The 26,800-nt window shown below is 36.6% G+C and overlaps 1 protein-coding gene across 10 annotated transcripts in view; it reads left to right on the top strand.

Annotated features, from left to right (window-relative positions):
* The window catches only part of ADGRG6 (adhesion G protein-coupled receptor G6), a 134,031-nt gene that overhangs the window by 38,214 nt on the left and 69,017 nt on the right, over positions 1-26,800 (top strand). For 9 of the 10 annotated variants that reach the window (XM_036871050.1, XM_036871051.1, XM_036871052.1 and 6 more), the window contains exon 3: positions 24,829-25,170. In XM_036871050.1, coding sequence (XP_036726945.1) covers positions 24,829-25,170 — 342 coding nt within the window. Of the gene's footprint in view, positions 1-93; positions 116-24,828; positions 25,171-26,800 lie in introns of those variants that run through there. The other variant, XM_036871058.1, reaches the window with a different exon arrangement.

The following is a 26,800-nucleotide window of genomic DNA, read 5'->3' as shown; positions in this document are numbered from 1 at the left end:
TCCCCATGACTAATTGTTCCAGAAATTTGTCATTTCCCCCACCACCTCCACAGACGCAAACACAATCCGCATCCCACTGGATATAATTGACATTGTACCAACTCTCTAAATTAAGGTAAGAATTTTCTCTCTGTATTCTGAATTGTTCACATTCAGAACAGTTATTAATTTGTAATGTGTCTTAGCTATTGTACAAACCTCAGATATTAATTTAAACATTTGTATTTGTTGATAGTGTTCTTCACATTTTTGAGTCAGGGACCCTGTTGAGAATCTGATGCTTGCTGTGCACAAGCTTTCACAATCACTTATTGGAGGTTAAGAGACCACCTGAAGCTCATGCGAGGACCAGGCAGGTAGAGAATCCCTTCTATACTGTAAACTGCCCTTTGGCTTTGGAGATGCAACGACAATGTGAATGCTTTCAGAGAGGCTGGAGACCCGCAGAGAGTAAAATTGTCATGAGGCACTGAAACTAAGAATTGATTTAAGAACTATCAAGCATGGTTCTATTAGGGCTGATCTCAGAGCTTTCTAGAAACCACACTAAAATTAGAATCCCTTCTTTCCCTGTACAGTGCCAAGAACGAGTACCGAGACCAACTTTGGCTGTTTCTTTTTTACTTCTGCTTTGCTTGAGTACCCAGATTTGTCATTCCATGTCGTTACTGATGTTGTCTTTTGTTAAAGAACATAATCCTTTTGTGATGCCAAGAGTTTGGTTCGTGCAGTGCTCTGTCACACTTGACAATCACAAGCAGGCCTTCTTCAAGACTATGCATGCTCCTGGGATGTTTTGACTTTAAGGATTATTATGGGCTTTACTAGAAGTACAAAATAAAAACCACTATGAAATTACCTACTTAATCTTTTCATTACAGCCCTCTATATTTAATGCCAGATAATTCTTTCTGGATTGTCTTACACCAGGAAACTTTAGAAACCAGGTGATTTTTTTCTTATGCTTTTATTCTCGTGTATTACTTTTCAACATAATAGGGTAAGCCTTCCCTTCTGTCCTGCATTGTTATTTATGCATGTGTTTTGCAGGTGTGGTTGGCATTGGAAATTCTGTCTCCTGACCTACAGACACATGTTAGATGCAGAGTTAGGTAGTGCTAAGCCAATCTTGTTTAATAAAGTTAACATCTTGTTAATCAAAAATATTGCATATTAACAGTAGCTTATATGTGCAATGGGACCAGGCAGTCTTTCCTGTAAGTAACTACACATCTGTGAAAAGAGAAACATTAGATAGTGGGAGTTAGATTAACAAGTGTAGTTATGCTTATGTACCAACATCTGCTTCAAGTTATTTTGCAAGGAAGACAATATGAAATGTAGACGTATTCCCAAGAGTAAATATCCATCTGTGGCAATTTGTATATTGCCAAATATTTATTGATTATCTACGATGTACAGGTCTCCCTGTTCATGAATAACCCTGTATTTATTCAATTCCCAGAGTGTGCATTCAACTCACTGTAGGAGGTTATAATGATAGTAAGGTCACTTGTAAGAATTTAGAAGTGCTCTTGTAGGTAAATAAGATTACAGAGCATATAGTCATAAGCGCTCACATGTACATCATGTGAAACAAAACCTTGGATGCGCTAAGAAAAAATTCAAAAGAATGTATCCTTACTCTTTATTTAAGAATAAAATAAAGAGATAATGTGATTTCCATTCTTTCTCAACTCTTAGGCCCTCTGAGTTGTAGACTTTTCCAGAGACAGATATTTTTTAAAATTTATTTTATTGAAGTATAGTTGATTTACAATGTTGTGTTAATTTTTGCTGTACAACACACTGATTTGGTTATACATATATATACATTCTTTCTCATATTCTTTTCCATTATGGTGTATCACAGGATAAGGAATAAAGTTCCCTGTGTCAATAGGGTTATTAATAGTGTCTGCTTCTTGGGCTGCCTAGCACAGTGTAAGAACTTAACACATTTTTTTAATGGAGAAATCAAGATCTTGGTTTATTGCTTGCTTGGACATGTGAATGGAGACCAACATTCTAATTATAGTTATGCCACTGAGTAACTCTGTGGCCTTGGAGACTTTGTGCCCTCCTTTTCTTTCCCTCCACCTCTCCCCTCTCTTCTTCCTCCTCCTTCTAAATTATAAAATGAAACAGTGGACTATATGCTCTCTAATTCTGTTCCAATTAGAGTTCTATAATTCTGTGAGCATTTAACCAATGAATACCAAATTTTTAAAAAACTTGATCACTGGAACTTGACTAGTTGAAATGAATGTGAAAGTGGAATCTGAGTCAGATCTCATGCTTAGAAGGTTTGCCATTTAGAAAACACTTCTTTGGTGCAGTTCACCTCTTAAGAGGCCCATAGTTCCGGCGTTTGGTGACTCAACTTGTCATGAGCCTGATGCTGTAAGGACCTGTGTGCGAAGAGGGGATAAATTGAAGTGGAAGGCACGCAGGCAGTAGGAGTTTTGGAGAGATGTAGCAAGTGGTAGAGAGACAGAGTATAACTGAGTGGAAGAAAATTCTCCAGAGGCAAGAGAAAATTGTTGAAAGGAAAAACATTAGGAAACTAAGTTTATCTCAGGGTTTATTCCAAAAATCAAATTCCAGAGGAGACCCATTTCTACAATGCTTTCCCAATCCATATTTATGCTGTAGTACAGTGATCATTATTCAGAATGAGAAGTTATAATGTTCTGAATAATCAAGGAAAAACTGAACGATTTTTATTGGTCCACGGCACACAATGTATTCTTTTAAAAATAATTTTAGGAGTAACGATCCCTATCATTAACTTGAAAATATTTATTATAAAACTCCCAATTTTTGAGCATTCTTATTAAAGCTTTACCATCTAAATAAAGCACAAAGAAGTTTTCATAGTTAACTGACCATTTCAGTTGTTTTTTTAGCAAGATCAAAATTAGTAAGCCACAGACCTGGTGGTAGTATAGTTTCCATTTTTCTTCGGAGTTTTTTATTTTTTTAAGTTTACTAACCTTATAAGCATTTTTAAAAAATTATCGAAATTCCTTAACAAAGCTGATAACATAGTAGAAAAATGAATGAAATCAGTTTCATTCATGCTCATCTGGCATAAATTGTCATCTCCCCACAGTAAACATATATTTAGCTATTTAGAAGAGGAAAAAATATTGGAAAAGATGCAATTTTATTTATTTAAAAATATATTTAGATAAGTGAAATTTCTGCTGAAATTACAGATGAAATTCTGCCTTCTGATTTACTCACAGACTATATGTACCCCAACATGGCTCCCAGATACACGTGAATGGATTCTTTATATTAAACTGGTTAAAAATATACATACTTGTCTATAAGTATATTCTCTGTATTTTCTGCAAAATTAGACATGTGTTTTTGACAATTATATAAAATTAATCTCTTGCTTTTCCTATATATATTTTTTATAAATTTGTTTATTTTATTTATTTTACTTTTGGCTGCTTTGGGTCTTCATTGCTGAACACGGGCTTTTCTCTAGTTGCAGCAAGCGGAGGCTACTCTTCATTGCGGTGGCTCCTCTTGTTGTGGAGCATGGGCTCTAGGTGCATGGGCTTCAGTAGTTGTGGTGCATGGGCTCAGTAGTTGTGGCTCGTGAGCTCTAGAGCACAGGCTCCATAGTTGTGGCGCACAGGCTTAGTTGCTCCGCGGCATGTGGGATCTTCCCAGACCAGGGCTCGAACCTGTGTCCCCTGCATTGGCAGAAGGATTCTTAACCACTGCACCACCAGGGAAGCCCTCCTATATTTTTATTTAGTAATTTTAATGATACCTGGATAAGTGTCTGTGTATTCTTCATAGTCATGTATCCTTTAACTAGAACTTACATGGTTGTTTGAATAGAGTACTTGGAAGTAAGAAAATAACACAGTATCTTTCAAAAATTCAATATCGAGAACTAGTGAACCATCTTTAAGCAAATAAATATTAAATCCTATTTTTAATAACATTCTGAAAACTATATTTATCACTTTTAATAAAAATGAGGAGGGGCACCAATGTCTTTGAATAAGATCTTTATTTACTGTTTATTTTAAATTATTATTTTTCCCTAATGATCTCATTTAGTGAAATTGTTCTATGAAAGATAAAAAGATAAAGTTTTTAGAAATAAGTATTGTATAGATTTTAGTTTATTTAAAAATCTATAAAGTATAGGTATTACATTATGGATTTCAAAATTTGAATAATATAAAATTAGTATTAATATTTTAAATACCATTGAAGAAGAGAGCAAGAGTAATTTGGTTTGGAAAAATACATTTAGCTCCCAAGCATCATAATATTTAATCATCCATAACTTTTAGATTGACCAGATCCAGAGACATGAAAATTTGCAGTTTACTTATTTATTTTAATAAGGTACAAAAAGTCAAGACTTTTTGTGTGAATTATCTGGCAAAAGAAAACAAAATTCAAAGTGGGGAAGTTCTTAATTTACGTTCTCCTGGACTGAAACATTAAAATTTATAATACCCCATAGTTTTTTATATGGTACGCTTTAGTAATACTTAAAATTTACAGCACCGAATTCCTGTTTGTACAGTTTATCTAAATACTAAATGAAATGTATGAAAGATATCTCTGTTGAACAATAGCTACATTTCCTACTGGATTTTTTTTTTTTTTGGTTGGAAGACTTGAAAGGGCATTCATAGGGAAGTCAGAAAGATCTAGCTTACATGTTGATATGTGATTTATTATTCTGGATTTATTACTCTGTGAAAAGGGGAAAAAAAAGCCTTTTCTAGATGGTGTCATTGATTGTTTTGTTTCCAAAGTATCAGTGATAAGAAAAATATTACATGAGTTCAAGTAAAAGAAATACATACTTGAGAAAAAACTGTCATAACAATGTGATGATCAGTATACTGTAAATGTTTTTCTTTATACTATAACTTTGTAGTAAAAGAGTATTTGAAATGCTTTATTAATACAATCTGAATGTTTTATGTGAGTTTTAGCACATCACACAGAGCTATCCTAGGTCATGGCTACAGTACATACAAAATATCCAACCTTCTTCTTTTTTTTTTTTGCCGAGCCCTGCGGCTTGAGGGATCTTAGTTCCGCAGCCAGGGATGGAACCCGGGCCCACGGCAGTGAAAGCGCTGAGTCCTAACCACTGGACCACTAGTGAATTCCCCCAAGATATCCAGTCTTAAAGATATATGATTTATCCTTTGGATGCGTGTAAAATTGACTTGGCATTTAGTTATAGACACATTTTAAAGAAAATAGTGTGGAAGAATATTTAAAGGATTCTCACTTACGGGAAGGAAATTTCCAAAGCTAGACAGTCTAGTAACTTTTACAATTAACTAGTTAAAAGATGTTTTCTTTAGACAATTGATACTATGAGGTACTGCCTCCTCCAGAAACTTTTGTTAAAGTAGCTGGGTGCCTTAAAACTATAAATAAAAAGCTTCTGCTTCCATTCTATTTTAGGCAATAACTGGTAGATAAGATTTAATGGAAAGGAGACATAGAGGACACACACACACTACTTTTAACATATCTAACATTGTGATTGATAATCAGTATGAGTCTAGAATTATAGTTATCAAGTTGTCTTTGCAATAAAATAGACTGATGACTACAAGGATATTTGAAGATCTCTTTAGATGATGGGGATATTAGGAAATGAACTGATTCTACTCCCACTTCAAATAATTCCAGGGACCCCAGTTTAGAACAAGGCAGAAAGAAGGAATGGGAGAGTAAGAGAATTGAGAGTCAAACCAGCCCCAATAAAGATCAGAATTATGAATCATTCAATAATCGGATTATAAAATACAGTCGATTATAAAAGTCAAAGGGAACTTGAGAAATATTCATTTTGCAGTAAAAGCTTTGCATGACTGAAAAATTTCCTGCGGAGTGGCAAAGGAGAGAAATAGGTGCTACAGATTTGTTGATGCATTGAGAGTTTTTGATATAAAAATGCAGTTGCCTTTAATCTTTCTTTAGTTTTCAATTAGGAACTACACTAGGGGAAAATGTATGTAACTTGAAAGAATATCTTGGTATCCTTGGCAGTCATGATGAAGGCTGTTCTACTTATACTTGTTGGCTGTTATCTATAAAGATGGTACACACAATGAAAATACTGAACAAAATTTTGGTTTGTAAATATAAAACACTATATTAAACCTCTTGCTTTTTTGGTTAGATATCTTTTTCGTATCATGATCAACTGTGTTTGAATTCAAAATAGTCTTTCTGGTTTGCATGTCAGTTAAGTACATGAATTTTTACTGAGTTTTTCTGACACACAAAAGGGAAGGAAATAAAATATAAATATTGGAACCCCCCCTCCCAGCATGTTCTGAATATACCCTTTAAGATGGTATATTTTGTGTTGAAACATAAATTTATGATCAGATAATTTCATCAACTAAAAATGCATTTTTCCTGATGGCAACATGGTTAATAGTCTGGGGCTAAAACAACAAACTGAAAAGGGAAGTTTAATTATTACATGATCAAAGTGACTGTTTCAGTAATCAAACTTGTAACTACTAGGCAGACTTTAATTTGCAGCAAAATTGGCTTAAGATCTTAATCCATTAAATTTGTTGGTTGTTGTTATGTCTTAGATTTGTGTTGAGGAGACAAAGAATATAAAGGTTTCTTACGTTGGTAATCTCACTGTAGGTTCTGTGGGAAAAATCCCCATGGTGTCTGGAGGGCTGGGTCAAGATAGCAGGCTGCTTGCAGGAAGGATGCTAAAACTGTTTCCCAGGTGACCTCACTGAAGGTCTTCTTGGTGAATTAGTCTAACCCTCAGTCTTGGAGGCTCAGAAGTTTGATTTTGAGCCCATTGTGAATGTAGATCCATCTCTTAATGGTAGATTCATCCAAGTTAATACTTGTCTGTTTGCTCCTTTGTTCATTCATTCATTCATTTTCAGGACCAGCACCAGAAATTAGACTAGGTTTTGGAGATACAGTGGTAAATAAGTCCCTGTGCTCATGGACCTAACAGTATGAGAGGCAAGAAAAATATTAAAACAAGTAACTGAAAGTTTACTTACAAGTAAAAGGATGTACAGAAATCTGAGTCAGAACTGATTATATTCAGCTGGCCAGCATCTCCTCTAAGTTGTCGGGGCCCAAGTCCTAATTGTTACGGGTTGTTAAATGTTTTTAAAATTACCCCTACTCACATTGCTGTCATGGGGTATCTCTTTACTTGAGAAACCAAATTTTAATGAGCCAATTAGTTGATATATAATGAGTAATATCTATCAGAGGAGCTGGAAGAGTAGATGGTACACCTATATAAGAAACCAGATAGTGGTCTGAGCATGAATTAAAAGATTGTGATGAATCCAGTTTTTAACTCTATCAATCCAAATGAGCCTTGTGTATCCATTTCACGGGGACTCTGGGCCATTTTCTAGGATTTTCTTGCTGGCCTAGTACAGTACATAGATAGGTATTCCCATTGAGCTCTTCTTAGATTTTCCTTTTACCATATTTATTTTATTTCTCTACATTCATTTTGATAATAGTCAAGTCTTCCTCTTCTCAGAAAGATTCTCTTTTTCTAAGATGAATATATCTGTTGGTATCAACGCAAAAGAGTGAAAATGTAATGCTTTAAAGAACAATCTGATTTCTAAATTCCTAGGGAACTCTTCATCATAGCTTCCAAATACTGACAAGAGTTTTTATTTGAATAAGGTAGCTAAATATACTCCTGGATTCCTATGTTAGTTTTTTATATTTTGGACCAAACTACCATGTTTTTTCTGGCCAACAGATTTAAAATCTAAACATAAAGGTTTATTTTTCATAAATATGTTTTGAATTTGACCTTCACAGGGAACATTTTAAGTGTCGTAATCAATGAGGTTTCAGGTACCTCTTTACAGAGAACTACTGTGATTATGTTTTTGTGGTTGGATTTTTCTGAACCCATTAGCTACATGGTAATAGAGTGGTGGAATTCAGGTTTTGAGAATCATCACACCATTCGCTTACCAGAAATTCAATAAAAAACAAACATGAGTGATAGGTTTATGTTCTAGTACAGTATGTTTTTAAAATGGTGTTTGTTAAGCCCTCTAGAAGATACATCAAAAAGAATATGAAAATCCGCCTTTGATCAACTGAGCCGCCTTACAATTGGACTCTGCATCAAATGTTAAAAGATCAAAAGAAAGAGGCAAATTTAGACATAAGTTAAGAAAGGTCATTTTTCCAGCAGGAACAGTGTGTATCTTTGGATTGGTAAAAATAGGATAATGGAAAATATCATTTTCTAATTTTCTCCTCTGTTCATTCCTAACATCATCTGAAAGCATCTGCTACTTCAGCGTGAATGCAAAGTGTACTTCAGTGACTAAATAACTTCCTTTCTTTGTTTCAAAAAAATTCATGGATCATGAGCAAAGCAATAATTGAACATAAAGTTTTCTTTTGAGATATTTAGACTTCAGAAAAAGAAGAACTAGTTTCCTAAAAATTACTTTAAATCTTAGTGGTATCAATAGTATAGGAAGTTTTGTTGATCAACAGTATACTTTGATTAGTATTCTGCAATGAATTATTTAATCAGTTGTCACTTGGTTAGATTAATCTGGAAATTTCTGCATTCCAAGTATGTTAAGAAAAAAAATCATGATCTTTAAATGAGTCATCTTGGTCTGTGAATTGATTGGGATTTGATGAAAATATAACTATTGATGTTTTTTCAATACAGGTAATTTTATTCTTGGCCTTGTAGAAATAGCAGGGACTAAAGAGAGAGCTAAAATGAGGGAACCTAAATGTTATGTCAGAATTATAATGCCATCACATTTTAAACCATTAAAGCTGAGATATTAAAGTGACCCAACATTCCTAGGTAATGACTGGAACCAGACGTAACATCTTTTAATTCTCACTTTAGTATTTTTTCTACTGGATCACTGCAGTTTCCATGGAGATTTCTTTACTGAGCATCTTCAGTGCCTACTGTTCCATTCAAGCATGAGACAATGAAGTGACCAGATGTTGCAGGTTGAGTTCCTCCTGCAACTCAGACCCTGAAATGGGTATTAGATGTAGGAGGTGTATCAGGGAGTGGTCTCCTAGGGCAAAGAGAGAAGTTGGGCTTCGACATAGTCACAGAAATGGCCTCAGCAGATACTACAGGCAGCTCTGGAGCTGGGATACCCTTCAGAGTTCTCAGATTGGGGCAAGGGGGCTGGCCCTTGTGCCCCTACTGTGGTCAGTCACTGGGTCAGGGCTACTCTGGGAAGCAAGCGTGACTTTGGGTGCAGTGTCTCTTCAGGTGATGGCAGTCTTCTGAGGGAGACTCACCTGTGAGCTGTCAGTGGCAAGCAGCCTCAGCGGCTGAGAGAATGAGTACAGTCCTGAAGAGGGGACCGACCTGGTCAGTGTTGGGCAGCAGCCGTTACATCACCAGTAATCGAATGACTACGCTATGTCAGCCGTTTTGTAAGGCACTTTATATAGGGCTTCACTAATTCATGCAGTAACCCCAAAAAGGAGGTGATGTCTTCTCTTTCCTAAGAAGAAACAGAGGTTTAAAGAGGTTGAATGACTTGCCCAAGATCACATACAAATGGCAAGTGTCCCTGACTCCAAAGTTCATGTTCTTTTCATGTTACTCCTTCTTACAGTGAGAAAGATGGTAGAGTGGATTATCTAAACTCTGAGATTCCTTAACATCCTTTGATTCTGGAGAAAATTTGAAGATTATTATTAATTGTCATTGTTAATACTGTGGGCACCCATATGGCCACCACTAGAAATAGATTTAGCATATAATGTTGACTACTAACCCAAATGAGATGTGACCCCTGACTTTCAGAAATGTACAGACTAGATTATACAAGCAAAGTGATGCATTAAGATGGTATACAGAAACCTTAGTTTTCCATTCAATAAAACAATGATATACTATACTTTGCAAGGTTGCTATGAGAATTTAACTTAAATATGGAAAGATAATTGTACATGACTTGAGACATCTTAGGCATGCTAACGTTTATTTTCTGGTTTAAATATAGCACAGGCATCCACATATTAGAGAATATTTGCATTTACCATAGTTGGGAAACAGAAACAATTCTCATTTTGATTTTAATTTGTAGTTTTCTCTCTGGCAAGTCAGTTGGTATCTCTGGGCCTTAGCTTCCACATCTGTAAAATGAGGGGCATGAGGTGGGTGACCTAGATTTCTGCAAGCAGTGATACCCTGCTAAATGTTATTGATAATAGAGATCCAGGTGGCTCAAGATGAAAACATGTATAATGTCAATAACTGGTCTTACATACAGTGACCCTCCTACTTTGGGAAATTCGTGACCCCTCTGCTATGGCTTCATGTTTTTCCCGAAGTGAATCATTTTCCTCTTTAATACTTAGAACCTATGCCTTAAACATAGTATGTGCTGAGTAAGTATAGATTGATTAGAGTGAAGCAAACATTTTATGAAATCAAATATAATCTCAGCCTCGAATGAAATTCTAATTTAACTTTATCATAACCAGGAAAGAATAAACAAGTTGATGTTTTTCTATCATATAAGAATCCTGATTATTTAAAAATATATATCTTGTATTACATATATAATAAATATATTTCAAATATATGTAAAGGCATATATGTTAATGTTGTATATATATTTTGAAGTACACACGTGTGTGTGTGTGTTCTTTTCTCAATTTCTGGGTATTTGAGTGGTGAATCTTTGCCATGTCTAACACTGGGCACTGGGTATTTTGCAGTGAATTAAGTAACCATGATGCCTGACGTCATGGAAATTGTCTGCATCTATATCATATACTCATCCAGAAGGCACACATATTATGTGTGTGCATGTAGAACTTTGTCCTTTTTTATTCTTTACTTTTTTGTTTAGCCTGGCTCATCTTATGAATTTGTGGTATTTAATCAATAAAAAAAAAATCTGACAAAGAAAAAGCAAGCAAATAAAATTAGATGAAGAGTGCCAAGAAAAATAGTCTTGAATTTCAGAGTGTGTACCACAAGATTTTCAGATCTCCCCCCCAACCCACAAAAAAAACCTGAAGAAACAAAAAACCCAAGCCTTTCTCTATGTGGGATGAAGGAAATTTGTAACTTTGTGTACCGGCATTAAACAGTGTCACGGAATGAACTGAAGATAAGTCGGTCATCTTAGAGATATCCATTTGGTTTTTCTTTTTTTTCTCTCTACTTACATTTTTATTGGATATAACCCAAAGAATCAAAGAGGAAGCAGACAGCAAAGGGCTCCCACCCAAGCTATGTCCAAAATCTATTTTATTTTACTTCTCTGTATTCCTTACCCCAGTTACCAAAGGAGGTCAAGAGGAAAATGTGATAGTTTAACCTGCCATAATGCTATTCCAATTGTATCTAACAAGATGCCACTCATCTTGAGATGATTTAATCACAGCTTATATCAAACATTCTGAGTGCAGAATGTTCCCTCCAGCCTTCCCCTAAAATCCTGGATCAAATCAACTGAGCATTGGCATTATCTTTTCTTTTTTATTTCTTTTTTTCAGTCTGCTGAAGACAGCAAAAGGATCAGCACATTTACATTACTTGGATGTTGTACCAAGTGGGGTACAATTGGGTATACTCTTTTTCATTAAAATTTGCCTTTATTAAAGGTTTTGATAGAAAAGTTACTCTAACATGAAATTTTCTACCTAAAGTCCTTATTTTTTATACTTCTGAAAAGACTGTACCCTAGGAGGTAGATGCACATCTTTTTACATAGTTTCTACATCACTACAAGCCCTGTAAAAATATCAGACTGTGAATTGAAAGGCTGTACCTAAGAATGATATCATGAAGCAAATTGATAGAACTAAACAGGATATAGTGGAGCCTTTGTCTTTTGCTTCAGCAGCCCAAATCTAATTGTTGAATAATGTGTTTTAGAGGACAGTGGTGTCTTTCATTGAAACGCTGTGCAAAAAGTTCCAGCCAGGCAGTGTGCTATTTCTAGTCAAGTGTATGGAGCGTTTACGTACTGAGAGCAGCTGTACAGATGTTAGCATAGGAGCAACTCCGAAGCCAGTTCAAATGGAAACTTCGATTTGCGTCCAAAAGATCTTATGTGAACTATAGGTGTTTAATTTTCAGCTCTCCAGTGAGCAAATGTTTAAATATAGTAAACAGAAATGACAAGCTAGGCTATCCTTTAAGGTTTTGCTTTTCTCATATTCTTCTGTGAAAAGGGTCTTTGTTGTTTGAGTTGCTAATGACCAGATATGATCCTGCATTTGTTGCTATACATTAAGTTTTTCATACAGTCATTTAGAACATTTCTCTTTTATGTTTTAGCCGAGAGCTTTGGCCTGCATTTTAAGTTCAGCATGGTTCATATATTTCTTATTGACTGTTGTTTGTTATGAGACAGAGGAACTTCATCTGCATTGTTCACTTTTGAATCATGACTTATAGTTTTGTAGAAAAATAATTGTAAAACATCATAAAATAATATCCATAAAAATGGTGTGTCGGAGAAAAATATTTTTGATAATTTAAGAAAATATTCCTTTCAGGCAAAATCACCTATATGCAAACTATTAACATCGCTTTACAAGCAAATATTAACTTTTATTAAAATTTCAATAAACTTCTTTTGTTTTGGCTCATTTTGCATAGTGAGGCTAGCAGTTCTACTTAGAACAGTACCATGCTGGCTGGGTGGTCCTTCAGAAAAATGCCTGATGTCTTACTCATCCCCCAAATGGAAAGTTAGCCAATTATATTGGAGAAGAAAATCATTTTGATTTTCTTGAGTAGAGATTTTACTCAGATTATTTTAGCAAATAATTTTCAGAAAAGATCTGTTATCCAGATATCTCCTACTTAATTCATTATTAAAGAATCAAAAAACCTAAAGTTCCTCACCTTTTTTGGATTGAGATTTGATGCCAAAATGGCATATAGCCTTCCCACCATATACCCTTCCCTGGGAAAATGATATATGTGTTTCTAAAGCTTTGTATTTATACTGGAATCCCAAATTGCCATTGTTTGAAATTTCCCTTTCAGTTTTTCTCTAAGATGGACGTCCTTAAAGTCATTTCAATAATCACTGGGGCTCAGTCTGCCTAAGCATCAGTGTTATTTTGATGAAGGGAGGCGGTGACTGAACTATGTATGATACCTGGTACTGAACAAGAATAATATTATACCTATTATTATTGGAAAATAACTTCCTTAGATAACACCCTACAAAACTTCCCTACTTGCTGTTCTAAATGGGATCGTGAAAGGAATCTGTGTGTTAAAATAATATTTCCCTTTCCCTCAAACAACACTGCAAAGCTAAATAAATGATCGAGAGCATAGAAGCAATTTACAGACATTTCGAATGATGGCTCAGCTCCCTCAGTAGGGAGTGAAACACTTATGTGCAGCCTGAGTACTCTGACACTCTCCAGCGACAGAGAGGTTTGCCCCAGTTCAGCCCTCTCAGACACTGACCAACTTCTGTTCTTAGGTTGCACCTCCAACTGGAAACACGCTGCCCTGTTTGCTCTGTAGGCCACCCAGCCCACCCACTTTTGGTGGTTTGGCTTCCTCTCTGGCTTGCCTGCAGGTGTGACCTTATTCCCCCGCCTATAACAAGTCACTCTCCCATTTTTCTGAGTTTAAAAATAAAGCTGGCTGAAAGAAGACAGTAAGCAAGTAGATTTTTATATTCTCCTGGAAACTTATAATTATGCAGCTTGGTGAACTTCATGAACTTCTTCCAGTGTGTTTTTGCTGCCGACTTGTGATTGATGTGGAGGCTCTCTCAGGGCAGAGGTGAAGCAGTTTAACTGTGGAGAAGTTGATTGAGTTGCCTGTATGTACATAACCGGCCAGAGGCTGTACAGAGTTACACCTACATCGCCTGGTCCCCGACCCAGTGCAATTTGAAATCAGATAAACATTTTGGCAATGGTGTGGCAAACCAAGGTTCGACCTCATTGCTCAATAGGTGTATTAATTTTATGAAAGTAATAGATGATTTTTTTTCTTTTGTAAAGTAAGTTGGTAGGCATCAAGAACATACAAAAGCAGCTATATTAAGTAGAAAGGAGGTGATTTTTTTTCCCTGATGTAACCACACTCTAAATCTTCACAATCTGTCACAGCTTGCTCTGTAATTCTAAGCCAGCAATATTCAAAATAGCACAATAAGTACTGTTAGCAAGATGTGGAAATTTCTTGAGCAGTCGGAATATATCCCAGAAGCCAGGATGTTTGCCGAGCATTAGCTCTACTTGCATTCAACCTGCACTGGCTGATTTACGGCTCCAAAGTGGACAAATAACACAAACAAGCTGAGACTCATGAATACTCAAAAAGACCCTCCTGCCTCATAATATCTTGAGCTGTACGTCGGCATACTCCTTTCCTTGGGGAGCATCAGATGTCTTCATGACTCTCCTGGAAGCTTCTTCCTAGTGGGGGGAGCAGTTGAAGCTCTGATGTGTGCGAGGCCCTAAGTTCATCACTCATACTAGGGTTTTAGAACCATAAGAGACATTTCTTTCAGCTGTGGAAACCAGGACCTCAATGGCTAGTCACTAGCTAGGGGCAGAACCCACTGTGATCCACTTGCAGTATATCCCAGATATTCACACAACCATAGATTATTTCAAGAGAAAGGCAATTTCATCCCCTCTCATCTGGCACAAAGTAATCACTCACTAAATGCTAGTTGCTATTACAGTTGTTATTTTTATTTCTCTGCATCTCCAGAGAAGACGGGTTTATGACTTTTATATGTGTTTATATTGCTTATATTCACATTAAAAAAATACCTTGAAAGGTATAATTTTAGATCTGGAAAGGATCTTGAGAAAGCTTCTAGTTCAGCTTCATAAGCATATTGTTCTTGCTACAATGTTTTTTTTTATTGTTCTTGCTACAGTGTCTTTTTCCCACAACAGTAACAATTTTTTTTTTTTATCAGATAGACCTTGTGATTTAGCTAGAAAGGAGTTGGACTAGAAGAAATCTTTTTAAAGTTCAACTTTAGAGTTTACGGAAAATATCTTGAGATAATCTATTTCTTTCTCTCCCTCTCTCACACACTTCTCTAATATACTTTACTTGAGATCTATGTACAAAGTTAACATTATACAAATATTTTGAAAAGTAATTAATTCCAGTGATGGATTAACTTAAGGCAGTTAGCATATTTAAACAACCTATTTATGTATAAAATGGAAAGTTTTAACAAAAAAAATTTAAAAAATCTATATTATGTAATTTTTACATCAGCTCTTTCTTATTACTAAGATGTTTACATTAAAAAGTATTCTGTAAAAGGGCAAAATTATGCCAGTTGCATCTATAATTTGCTTTGCTCCAAACCTTGACTATTTAAACTGCTTCCATTATGTGTACAAACCTGAGTGTTTTTTGTTTTTTGTTTTTTTTATGTCTTCAAATTAAAGGCTCATTTGGAAAATTTGAGCTAAGATATATACACTTACTCAGCTACTACCATCTTCTTCCCAATATATTCTCCCAACTTATTAGGAGGGCAAGTTTGTAAAAGCAAAACTAGTTCTAGCTATTAATTTCAGGGACTTTACCTGCACCCACATAACAGGGACCTTTTAATCCTACCTTCCCTCTGACCACCCTCTGATAAACATATGTAAAGATATTTAAAAGAAAACTGAAAATGAATGGAAGTAGGGGCCCAGAAAATTGAATAAATGAATGAATGAATAAATGAATGAATGAACAAACTGAAATATGGCTAACATGCTCTGCTATTAAATTACAACCACAGTCACAACAGTGAAAGTGAATATGATTTGAGCATCTCACTTTGAACCAAGTACAGTCCTAGTACTTTACATGGATATCTCATTAGCTGCATTCATGTGCTTAAGAAGTTAGTCATGTGCTATTTAGCCAGTAATGACATCATTGCCTTCATGGGTATTAGAACTATAATTAGCTTTTATTAGGCTAAGACATTCTCTACTTATGTTGGTAATATTTAGCAATAATTTTCTCATTAATGCTAACATAAACCAGTTTTATCCTGCAATGCTGCCTAGATAGTCCGTATGGAAAGGCTTTCTGTGACATTCTCAAGTAAAATGAACATTTTTTTATAGTTCCCTCAGTTTTTTTTTAGGGGTAATATTACATCAAAGTAAGACAGATCTTCGATAAATGCTACCTTGGTCACTTTGCTGCCTTTTTATCTTACCCATCAACAGTTAGGCTTTGATTCACTGAATCCTTGTAGAATTAATCTTCCTTTACCACTGTAACTGCTTTTTTCTTTCCACAAACAAGCTGCCAGGATGGTTTGCTGTCTTTTGTCTCTCTTCTTGTCATCCGTCAGCCCTTTGGGTTAGGCTGCAGTGATTCTTACAGCAGTCTTTGTTCTGGTAATTTTGTGTTGTTTATGTGTACAAGGGTGAGGTTTTAAAAAATATTTGCTATATACAAATCTGATTATTTTACTTTCCCCTAATTAAGACCTTTTTATTTTCCCTACTGCTTTTATTATATTTAAAAAAGAATTTTTTTAGCATGGCTTGCAAAATCCTGTAGAATCTAATCTCTGCCTATCTTGCCATCTTTATCTCATGTTTCTCCCCACCTTGCACACTCTGCTTCAGCTAAACTAAACTCTTAAGTTACTGGAACAATCTCTGCTCTCTCTCACCCGCAAGCCTTTGCAAACCGCTGACCCTACTGCACAGAACCCTCTTTTCTTTTTCTCCTCTGCTTCCCTTCTTCACTGGCCCACTTCTCTGCTGCATATTCAGGTCTCAGTTTCTTCCTCATCTGTTAGGAATGGCTCTGTTTCTACGAAATCTAAACATTGGTTATTGCACTCATCTACCTGCTCCATTAGAGCAATTTTCACATTGTATTATCACAATCTACTTATTTATCTGTATTTGTAGTAATCTCTACGTTCCATCATGTCAGGGATTGTATCTTGCCCACAACTGCATTCCTAGTGCCCAGCACAGTGCCAGGCACATAGATGCTTAATAAGTATTTACTGAGTGGATGGTTATGGGGAGATGGTGAGAGATGAGTTAGAAAGGGTGAACAGGACAAATATGGAGCGCTATATGTGTCATTCAAAGAAGCTTGTCTTGTTGGATTTCAGAGAAGATTTCAAGTTAGAGAAAACATTTTATTTTTTTATTTTTTCAATTCTTCTTTCTCATTTTGTTTTTATTTGTGTTTAAATTAGAAAGAGTGAAAGAATGCTAGCTACAGGGTGTAATATATTTTTTAATTTTATTTTTTAGTTAGTTATCTATTTTATACATATGAGTGTATATATGTCAATTCTAATTTCCCAATTCATGCCACTCCCCACCCCGCTTTCCCCCCTTGGTGTCCATACGTTTGTTCTCTACGTTTGTGTCTCTATTTCTGCCTTGCAAACCTGTTCACCTGTATCATTTTTCTAGATCCCACATATATGTGTTAATATACATTTGTTTTTCTCTTTCTGACTTGCTTCACTCTGTATGACAGTCTCTAGTTCCATCCACATCTCTGCAAATGACCCAATTTCATTCTTTTTTATGGCTGAGTAATATTCCATTGTATATATATATATTACATCTTTATCCATTCATCTGTCAGTGGACATTTAGGTTGCTTCCATGACCTGGCTATCGTAAATAGTGCTGCAGTGAACACTGGGGTGCATGTGTCTTTTTGAATTATGGTTTTCTCTGAGAAAACATTTTTGTACTTGCATTTGCATTTTCACAGATATTTCTTGTAGTGATGGGGAGGATGAATTGGAGGTGACAAGACTATTGACAAAAAGACTAGTTACTGAGCTTTTTTCCAGGAGAGAAAAGACAAGAAGCTTAAACTAAGTAGCCATGGGAATGAGAGAAGGGGATAAATGAAAAACCATGAATAAAATCATATATGGTCATGGCCCTTGACAAACTATTTTAAGGGGTGTGGAAGAAGAAAGAGAGAAGGGATATTCAGAGTCCTAGCTTGGATGATTTTCTTACAACTAACACTTATAACATGGATAAATGGTTTGAGGAAAGATGTTTGGATTGAGGGATCTATGAGATATCCAAGTGGGGATGTTGAGTAGACATTCTCGAGTGCGGGTGTGGTGTGCACTAGAACATGTATGTCGTCAGCATTTGGACATAATGGAGACCTATGTTTAGATGAGATCACCCAGAGAGAATGAACATGGGGGGAGAAGAGCTGAAGAGAGAGGAGAGCCCCATAAAGGAGTGGCTTGGGGCAGACTTGGTTTTAAGGATCAGAAATCCATAATGCAGGATCAACAGAGGTGGCACAGTAGGTATAAGAGTTCTTGTCATAGAATCCAAGGAGAAGCCACAAAGAACAGCTCCTTCGTTGGTGACATGGCATGTCTAGAATTAAAGTCTCTGCTCTTCAAAGTTCTGCTTTTCTCTCATCTCTCTGTTCTTACATTTTTTCTCTTTCTCTTTTCTCCGTCTGCCCATCAGTGTCTTTGTTTGCAAGTGGCCAAGGAAGCTGCTACCTTTGAGTTTATATAACTTTGTCATTCTGTTGTTCATCGTTTTCTGAATAAATTATCCGTGCCTCTAACTTCAAAGAGAGGGCATCTGACTGAGTAGCCAAGCCCATGATTTGGTTCCCTTCAGGTCAGGGGTCCTCCCCTGGGGTCATGGGACAAATACAACTGCCAGAGATGTAGGAGAGGCAGATCTTCCTGGGAGCACGTGCACGCATGGAGATTGTGAATAGCTTCTGCAGTATGTTGTTACTTAAAGGAGTGCTTTTCAGGTTTTAATGTGCTTGCAAATCACCAGAAAATCTTGTTAAAATACAGATTTTGTTTAGAAGGCCTGGGTGATTCCACTTGTCTAACGAGCTCCCAGCTGCTGCTGCTGCTGCTGGTCTGAGGCCCATACTTTGAACTGCAAGGATTGTAAGGGCCAGTAGAGCAGAGGTAAGCTCAGAGAGGGCAGAGGGAAAGGCAGGAGGAGAACAAGGAGACGGTAGGAACCGAGTGGAGAGACTGAGAATCAGGGAGTGTTCAGAGGCATCAAATGTTACAGAGCATGAGTGAGATCAAATTGGAAGCCTCTTTAGTATAAATAATCTGCATGATTTTGAGAATTCTTTCAACAGTGCTCAGAAGTCTATGCATTAGAGAGCAAGAAGGTCCATGGCTAGATTAATACAGAGTTAGGGGTTTACAGTGCAGGAAAGGAGGGTATAAGAGACCTGAATGTATTAACCAGAAGGTAGATTAAGTGATAGGCCAGGCAGCTGTAGACTGTTTCAGATTGTGCATTGCCCTTAGATTGTTGTTGTTTTGTTTTTAACAGCTGGAGAAAAACTCAACCATTACTTAAGAGAGAATAGTTTCCCATGAGAATGTGTGTGGGTGTGTGTGCAAATGCATGCACGTGCAAGGGATATATATCTTGCAAGGATATATATCTACATAATAAGCTGACTCTAGAGGGATTTACAACAGTTGACTTGTTTGGATCTCCCAAACGTATTACCTTTTGCAGTTACATATGGAATGTTCTCATGCCAAGGTGATTATGGAAAGACAGGATTCAAAGTTTAAGCATTAACAATATTACAGAAGACAGAAATGTGTTTGAGGGTGTGGTGCATATGGATCTCTTTGGAGCTTCAAAAAATTGTCAAGCTTAATGGTGCCTCACCAAGAAACCTTCATTTCAACTTTTTGTTAGTTTTCTAGCAAGGCCAGACTTAACTGAACTCATTCGAGTAGAGTGGTACACTTTTGAACTCAGACCTAAGTCATTGCGGTACCTTCATATTCATGGTGCTTCCAAAGAACATTTTGAGGTTGAAACATCACAGAGGGAAATCAGACAATTTTCTGGTTAACCCTGGGGAAGCCAGTGTTTTAGGAGGAGTTTGAGAGCAAACAGATATCCTTCCTTGGCTGCTGAGAGTTCTAGCAGGAGAATGGAATGGCCAAGGTAACCTTGGTGAAAGAGTGACTTTCCCCTGGACGGCAATGCTGTCTTTGAGTGCAGAGCTTGAAGAGGAGTGGTGAGGGAGCGCAGGAATGCTTGCCAAGTCTGTCACATTAACAGAAACGCAGATGTCACAGCCAGATTGCTTTCCGAGTCCTTGCCATCCTGAAAAAATATGCATAGAGGCCTGAAATCACTTAAATTTAAATACTTACTTTGATGAAGTCATTCAGTTCTGTGTATTATCAGTCATTTAACGCATGCCAGCATCTAAAGTATTATTTATATTTTACATTTCAGTGATGTTATATCTGGCAGCATTTCACTTGATCTGGAGAAATGGTGTGTGGCTGTCCTGGCTTGGTAATGATTAAGGCATCAGGCTGATCCTGGAGCTCTCAGTTGCTGCCCTGAGGCTTAATCTTCAGAAACCACCGAGGCTACTAAATATTTTAAACCTTTTTAAGCAACTCATTGATTAGAATTTAATAGATTCACATAGGTAATTCAAACAGTGACTTTGAACAGATGCCAACTGAATAGGCAACTGAAAGGAAATTTTTGGGAGATATTTTTTTCACCGGCCAGGTTTTACAACAAATTTATTAGTGGCAGTTTTACACACATTTAAATTAAAAGAAAAAAAAAGATTTAAGTGCATTCATTTCTTCACCACTTAACACAGTATAGGAAAATCAGTTATTTTGTCTACAGATCTGTGTTGAAAGCTGCTAAAATTAATCTCTTTCTGTTTATCTCTTAGGATCTGATACTCCTGTCTTAGATTTTAAAGCACATAGTATTTGATTTATAGAGAAGTACTTACAGCAAAGGTGGAGTAAGAATCCAAATCTCAGATTTAAAAAAAATGAGATAATGGTTCCATTAAATCTAAATCTAAGTGTTCTTTATAAATTGAGATAGCCTTTGGCATAACTGGGAGGTTTTCCATTTCAGATTTGAGTTTCTTTGAAGAATAAAGTTTTGTGAAAATATGCAGAAGTAAATTATTACTCAGCATTGCAAGCATAGGCAAGAACCGAGGGTGGAATTTGGTTTGTTTGTTTAGATTACCTGAAAACTGCTTTTATAAATTATGAGTGTGAATATGTTATTATATCTGCCTTTGAGAACAACTTGAGCCAGATGTTTTGAGTTGGCTCGCTTTTAGAAAATGTTAACTCTGGTTTTACCAAGCCCTCATTCAGTGGCTACTTCAGTAGCCATCTTTTTAAGTAGCCCCACCTTTAAGAGAGAACAAATTAATTTCTTCATGAACTGGCTCACTGTGTAGGAATCAATTAGCAGTGACATTTGATTGCTCCAAGTGGACAAATCCAAAGCACTACATTTCAGACTCGCTAACATTCTTTACTAAAATACTTCAAAATTAGTTTCTTAAAATATATCAATTTTAGGGTGATTACACTAAGTTTGAGTGTAAACATATGTTTACACTTAATTTCGTATGTTTAACTATGAAATTGCCCATTAAAAAGCATTGTCTCTTAAAACAAGACTTGGGCTCATCACTTTGCTGTGTCTTTTGTTTAATCTTGGCAACTTTTTTCCTCCTCTAGAAAAACACTAGACTTATATTCAAAAGAGCTGGTTTGAACCTTGGTCCTGCTATCAATTAGATATGTAACTTTGGACAAGTTATATAATCTTTAATAGTCTTATTCATGTCATCTGAAGAGGGAGGAGGTGCTAATTCCCAGGGTTGTTATGATGCCAAGTGAGATAATCTATGTGAAAGCCCTTTACTGTGATCTATAAATATAATGAACACGATGATACTGTGCCTAGTTTAATTGACATTTCATCCAATTAAGATAATCGCTATTTGGTAGCATTATCTCTAAATTCGGTTTAGCTACTGCAGATGAGAATCACATAGAAGAATGCTTTGAGTGCTTTTTAAGTGATTATTATGGGTGTCTTCTCTTTCTCTTTTCTATCACAATGAGTGCCTAAGGGAAAAAGCGATTCTGTTAAGGTGGGGTGCTACTTTTTCTGTCTTAAATTATTGATGCACAGATTTTGTTATAGTAATGATTAATAATAGCCAACATTTAAATAGTGCTAACTCTGTGGCCAGTACAGTTTCCAGGACCTTCCAGTATTAATCTATCTAGTCCTCCCTATAACCATGGGTGGTGGGCACTTTTATTACCACCAGTATAAAGTGGTGAAGCTGAGGTACAGAGAAATTAATTTATTCAAGACTACCTGGTCAGTGTGGTCAGTCAGATCGACTTGTTTTTATGCCTTTCATTAGCTCTAGGGAAGAATTTGGCAAAAATAATGTATCATGATAAAGACAACAATGAACGTTCGTTGGGTCTTGGATGTAGGGGATAGCATCTCATTTTAGAGAAATGATGCTGCGTGCATGCGTGTTGGGATGACACAGAGACTGTATCTTATTTTCCTTTCTTTTTTCCTTTTATAATCTCCAGTGCCTTTCACTGGGTACATTACTGTTAATCTACTAGGATTAGTTCTCTCTCCTGAGCCCAAGGTACAGTAACAGAAAGCTAAACGTGTCAGAGAGGCAGGCCCCGCTCATCTCAGTCTCTTGCTGTGAGTGAAACCATCGGAAGAAAGAACCCCGAAACCCCATCCAAAGAGATATCTTTGCAGACCTTATGCACTCAGCCTTTTTTTTTGGACTTAGACTTTGGTTGACTTAGTTTCATATACTGTACTTAGTCATTCTTTAATTTAGGTGTGTTTTCTTTCATTTAAGTGACTCATTTATTTGTTCATAAATTTAACAAATTTTATCAAAGGTCTCCCATGTGGCGGGGGTGCTGCGAGGTCCTGAGGGGTAAGACGGTGACTATGACAGTACGTACCCTCTGCTTGTTGAGCCTGGAGAATAGTGGGAGGATCAGACGATAAACAAAATAACCTCACACATGGAATTGACCCAGCTGCTCTGAATCCTGCTACAAGGAGAGGAGCACAGTGCCCCAGGGATGGATAAGAGAAGGCATTTGGCTAACACTTGATGACCATAGATTGTTTTCTCTGTCTATCCTCAGCCCTGTAAAAGATGTTGGAGACTTAGGTAGAAAGAGCCAGAGGGAGGGCAAGTTAGAAAGAATGGTTGGGGAGCAGAGTTGGCAAAGCAAACCCCTGCATAACACAAGGTGGCAGCAGGGAAAGGAAAAAAGAAAAACCTAACTTGAGCAGCATAACACATCTAAATGCTTGAATATATCACTGCATCATGGAAGAATCAGTAGTACTTGTACTAACTACCGTTTTCAAGAAAAGTCATTGCATATTCATTCTACTCAACCCAGTAAAAGAGGGAAGAACACAGTAAGTTGAGAGTGAGTTCCATTAACATGGTAGAAGTCTTTTACTGTTAGAAAGTGTGTCAGTTTTATGACAGTTTATTTATCCAGAATGTTGGATAAATGACATTGCTGCCTACATTTATACAAATGTTTAAAAGCAACATGAATATTAATTTCAAAAGAATCACTAAATAGAAAGACAGTAGACCTTGGTTTCTGGATCCAGCTGGTGACCAGGCCCTGGATAAATACTACTTGAGAAATAATTGATTGCTTTACTTTTCTTCCTACCTCTTATTATCATCTGTCATTACATTATTGTTTGTTTATCTTTGGGTCCAAAACTGAAGTGTAAGAATTATTCAGACAGAGACTTTGTCTTTCCTGCTCATTGGTATATACTATTTAGAATAGTGCCTGGCATGTAGCAGGCACTCAATAAATATTCACTGAATGAATGAATAAATAAGATAATCACACAGGTATATAATTACCAACTAAAATAAACAAGCGGCAGAAGTGAAAGTATTTTTCAAAACTATAAGTACTGGGCTTCCCTGGTGGCGCAGTGGTTAAGAATCCACCTGCCAATGCAGGGGACACGGGTTCAAGCCCTGGTCCGGGAAGATCCCACATGCAGTAGAGCAACTAAGCCCGTGCGCCACAACTACTGAGCCTGCGCTCTAGAACGCTCGAGCCACAACTACTGAGCCTGCGAGCCACAACTACTGAAGCCTGTGCGCCTGGACCCTGTGCTCCACAACAAGAGAAGTCACTGAAATGAGAAACCCGCGCACCACAGTGGAGAGTAGCCCCTGCTCGCTGCAACTAGAGAAAGCCCACATGCAGCAATGAAGACCCAACGCAGCCAAAAATAAAATAAATAAAATAAATAAATTTAAAAAAACCCAAAACTATAAGTGCTTCACACATACAAGGTGATGCTGTTTCTTTGAATTTTAGAAAAAAATACAATCTGCCAGAAGATAACTTGTTGAATTTTTTGTACTGGTAGCTAGCTTTCTCTTTAAACATTCATTTCCTAACTGTTTCTCTTCCATGGTTTGTAATATTGTTCTACATTTATGGTTCTATAAGATCCCCTCCACCCCAGCTCAGTTAGCCTGTAGAGTAGAGATTCTTAATCTGAGTCAGTGTACCTGTGTGAAATCCAGTGTTGCCTCCTGAGGCCTCATGTACTCCCTGAAATTGTATGCCAAGGGCAGTGGCCCCCGTACACTTTACTGGAGGGAGTTCCCCTGACTCTTATCAGATTCTCAGCATTTATGAGCCCCCAGTTTAAAAAATCAGTGCTCTAAAATTTTGTATTTTTCTTTTACTTTTTGTTGCTCTTTTGGTTTTCCTTTTCCTTCTTGAGATGGTTTCGTCTTCCTTTTAATGTTGATGATTATGTTTTGGTATTTTAAAATGTTTACCGTTTGATTGTCCCCATTGTGTGGTACTCTTGGGTAATTGCACGCCTCTGATCCCAGCCCTTCTCTCTGTCTCTCTTTTGTCTGGCCAGCAGCGTGGGGATGTGCCAACTGCAGGGTCGTCCTCTCCAACCCTTCTGGGACCTTTACTTCTCCGTGCTACCCTAACGACTACCCCAACAGCCAGGCTTGCATGTGGACCCTCCGAGCCCCCGCGGGCTATATCATTCAGATAACGTTTAATGACTTCGACATTGAAGAAGCTCCCAATTGCATTTATGACTCATTATCCCTTGATAATGGAGAGAGCCAGACTAAATTTTGTGGAGCAACTGCCAAAGGCCTATCATTTAACTCAAGTGCGAATGAGATGCATGTGTCCTTTTCAAGTGACTTTAGCATCCAGAAGAAAGGTTTCAATGCCAGCTACATCAGAGGTATGTAAACCAAAGGCAGCGCCAACCTTCTGGTTTCATTTAGCATGCTCTACAGTAAACACGAGGACCAGAAGACAGTTATGCTCTTTTATGTGAATGTGAATGATTAGGATTAGAATTTAAGTGCAAGAATCTGTTAGTGTTCTCTGAACGTTCTCATTAGTGATATAGTTACCAGATCCAAAATCTGGTTACAGTAGAGCTGAATTCTTTTATATTGTTTATATACAGAACATTTAAAGGCTGCTTGAAAGACCCTGTAGATATCCCACAGCTAATAACTGAATCTGTAATTCTAACATCTCTCCATCAAACATTTAAAACATTCTTATTTAGAAATCCTTTTATTTTAGGCTTTAAAGATGTTGCCCTTTTCAGGAACTAGGGGGACAAATGTAGGAAATAAACATATAAATTAAAATGTAAAAAGAGCTATGTATAACTGAAGCTAATAAACAGCAGAGCCTGAGGAAAGCCCCTTGAAAATGGCGAATTGAAGGAAAGAAATATATTCTTATCAGACATATTTCCTGGATTCTGGCATATCAGAACATTTAAATAATCTCATTCTCTCCAAGCCAGTCTTCGCTTAAGGAAAACTCAAGCTTTGAGACTGTGAGATTTAGTTATAATTTTTTTTTCCTTCTGAGCTGCTTAAGTAGGTGTTACGTATCAAAAAAAGAAACAAAAGAGAAAGGCACCGCTCTGACCATTATTATTACAAATTGTGTTTTTGGTTTCAGCTTTATTTACTGTTTGTGACTGACATTAGATATATGTGTGGTTAATTGAAACACACATGCTTTAATTTTTCAAATAATGTTTTAAGGTTATAAGATACTGTAGGAAATTTGAAAATTAAAAAAGAAAAGCAAATTAGAATTACCTGTACATCTACCACCCAGCCATAACCACTAATAAAATGTTGATGGACATATTTCCTTCCAGCCTTCTTATTTTAACAATGCATGTAGAATACTGGGTTCATATTGTATAAGTATCCCTTTGGGTAAGTAGACCTATAAACTGCTTTATATATAAGAAGTAGACTAAAAAATCATCATTTTATTAGATTCCATCATGAATTTTTGACTAGAATATTTATATTAAAATGATGTTATTACTATAGAGCTATTCTTGGTATGTGTTAAAATATATTCAAACTAGTATTCATGTGAAGCCAGTACTGAACAGTATTTTTGGGGAGAGCTACTTCTCTCTCCAATCAGTACATAATGTTTCACAATATCTATAATATTAGCACAGAGCTAAATCCATTGTGTTACTTAATAATTTTACATATGTCACAGAAGGACTAGGCTAAAGCATTTTTATTTTGAATTTATCATGTACATAATTATAGTCATCTCTATTAGTAATCAGTAATAGCTGTATATCGACTATGACACAGATACTGCTCCAGTGCTTTGAGGGTATTAACTTATTCAGTTCTTACTGCCCACCTGTATAATAGGTGCCTTTCCCTTTGTTTTATAGACAAGGGGGCTAAAGTAGAGTGCATGCCCAAGGTCACAGGGCACTGTGTGGGAGAGCTGGGCAGGGAGCTCCACTGTCTGCCCTTTAACCACTGCTCTTACTGTCCCTCAGAAACTAGCTCACACGCCCAGAC

Source organism: Balaenoptera musculus, chromosome 12 (assembly GCF_009873245.2).
Source record: "Balaenoptera musculus isolate JJ_BM4_2016_0621 chromosome 12, mBalMus1.pri.v3, whole genome shotgun sequence".
Lineage (NCBI taxonomy): Eukaryota > Metazoa > Chordata > Mammalia > Artiodactyla > Balaenopteridae > Balaenoptera > Balaenoptera musculus.
The sequence above is the reverse complement of the archived record's forward strand: the minus strand, read 5'-3'. Positions and strand labels throughout refer to the sequence as shown.